This window comes from Olea europaea, chromosome 5 (genome assembly GCF_002742605.1).
Source record: "Olea europaea var. sylvestris chromosome 5, O_europaea_v1, whole genome shotgun sequence".
Classification (NCBI taxonomy): domain Eukaryota; kingdom Viridiplantae; phylum Streptophyta; class Magnoliopsida; order Lamiales; family Oleaceae; genus Olea; species Olea europaea.
The window spans coordinates 15,153,375-15,154,822 of NC_036241.1; the positions used below are offsets into that span (position 1 = coordinate 15,153,375).

The window sequence follows — 1,448 nt, forward strand, 5'->3', positions numbered from 1 at the left end:
AGTACGATCCTTGTTAGATGCGATCACTCGGAGCCAATCTCGTACATTGTTCTTCTTCAAGTATTTCTTTGTCAGGTACTTCAAGTACCTAAAAATTGTATGCCACCCACAATGAATGATGTTAAAGAAAAAATAATAATATACACAAAAAAGTGAGGTAGATCTAGAAGAATTGGCAAATTTAAGTGCAGTGCAAACATCAATAACTTGCATGTCCCACGCTATCAATGTCGTAATCCGTGTTTGCCATGGTTCAAACAACCATCTCCCAAGCCCCTTTTATCTTCTTCCCTTTCTCATTGAGAATATGGAAAGAGAGAATGAGGCCATGGGATCAGTCCCCATGTGCAATGGATACTGAAACAGAGAACACCACATAGAGCCAATGGAGGGGCCATGTCACACTCGAAAATCTAACCACCATAGATAAGTTCCAATTTCTAGACAAAGCTCCGTCCTAAATGCTAGGGATTAAAAGGACATCTCCAATTCAATACAATAACAATGCATAAAAGTTATACTTCTCCTAATTTTATTCAATTGCCGCCACAGATGCATAGAACTCAATGATAACATGTCCAGTGGGCAGTGGGGGACTGCCCACGACCCTGCACATATTATCTAGTTTACAAATATCCACGTGTCAGCTAATTATCTTTCCCCTCACATTCATTCTCTTAACCTTCAGCCCTTAAAGCTTGTACTTAACAAATACCAAAGTACAAGAAAAAGAGGAGAAATGACACACTCAATTCGGTGTGAACAATGGAGACTAACACCCATAGCCTCAATGACATACAAACTAAGCTCCATCTTACCCATCTACCAGCAGCAGCAGAGTTACTGCACTTCCGGAGAGGAAGCCCACAAAGCTCACCCTACTAAATCATGGTTTTTTCATTGAGCCATTGAAAAACTAAAATTGACAAAATATGATCTACGAGCTCTTTTGTTTCCTACATCATAAAAGAATATAGTACACTATATCTAAAAAACCATGAATTGTTAACATAATTCAATCACAACGAAAGATCTATCAGCGTTTCAATTGGATCAGCAGGTAACATATAACACAGAAAAAATGGACTGACAATCTAGCAACCAATTCACGCTTTTGCATTAAAAAAAACCATAAAAAGCACACGCGGACAAAATAAAAGAAATGAAATAAATATGAATTTTGAAGAAGACAACAGAGCTACCTTTTGGAGAAGCTAGTCTCGTTAGCAGTAACAGAGATCTTGTTCTTGTCACGGGTGACAGTTACGGAATCTCCTAGAGCACCGGGCTTACCGCCGACTTTGATGCGCTCCTGAAGGAATTTTTCGAGAGAGGCGATGTCCATGATCTTATCCTCTACCGGCTTCGAGCAGTCGATAACAAACGTCGCTGCCTTCTTCTTCCCTCCTTTCTGAGCACCAGTCGAAGCTCCTCCTTTACTCATTTTC

General features: G+C 39.9%; 1 protein-coding gene across 1 annotated transcript in view; it reads right to left on the minus strand.

Annotated features, from left to right (window-relative positions):
* LOC111394804 (60S ribosomal protein L22-2-like) overlaps positions 1-1,444 on the minus strand; it is a 2,913-nt gene extending 1,469 nt beyond the window's left edge. Inside the window, exons 1-2 of the mRNA XM_023020803.1 lie at positions 1,203-1,444; positions 46-88 (exon numbers count right to left, since the gene is read on the minus strand). Of these exons, the coding sequence (XP_022876571.1) occupies positions 46-88; positions 1,203-1,444 (285 nt within the window). The remainder of the gene's footprint in view (positions 1-45; positions 89-1,202) is intronic.
* Between the last annotated feature and the right edge of the window lie 4 nt (positions 1,445-1,448).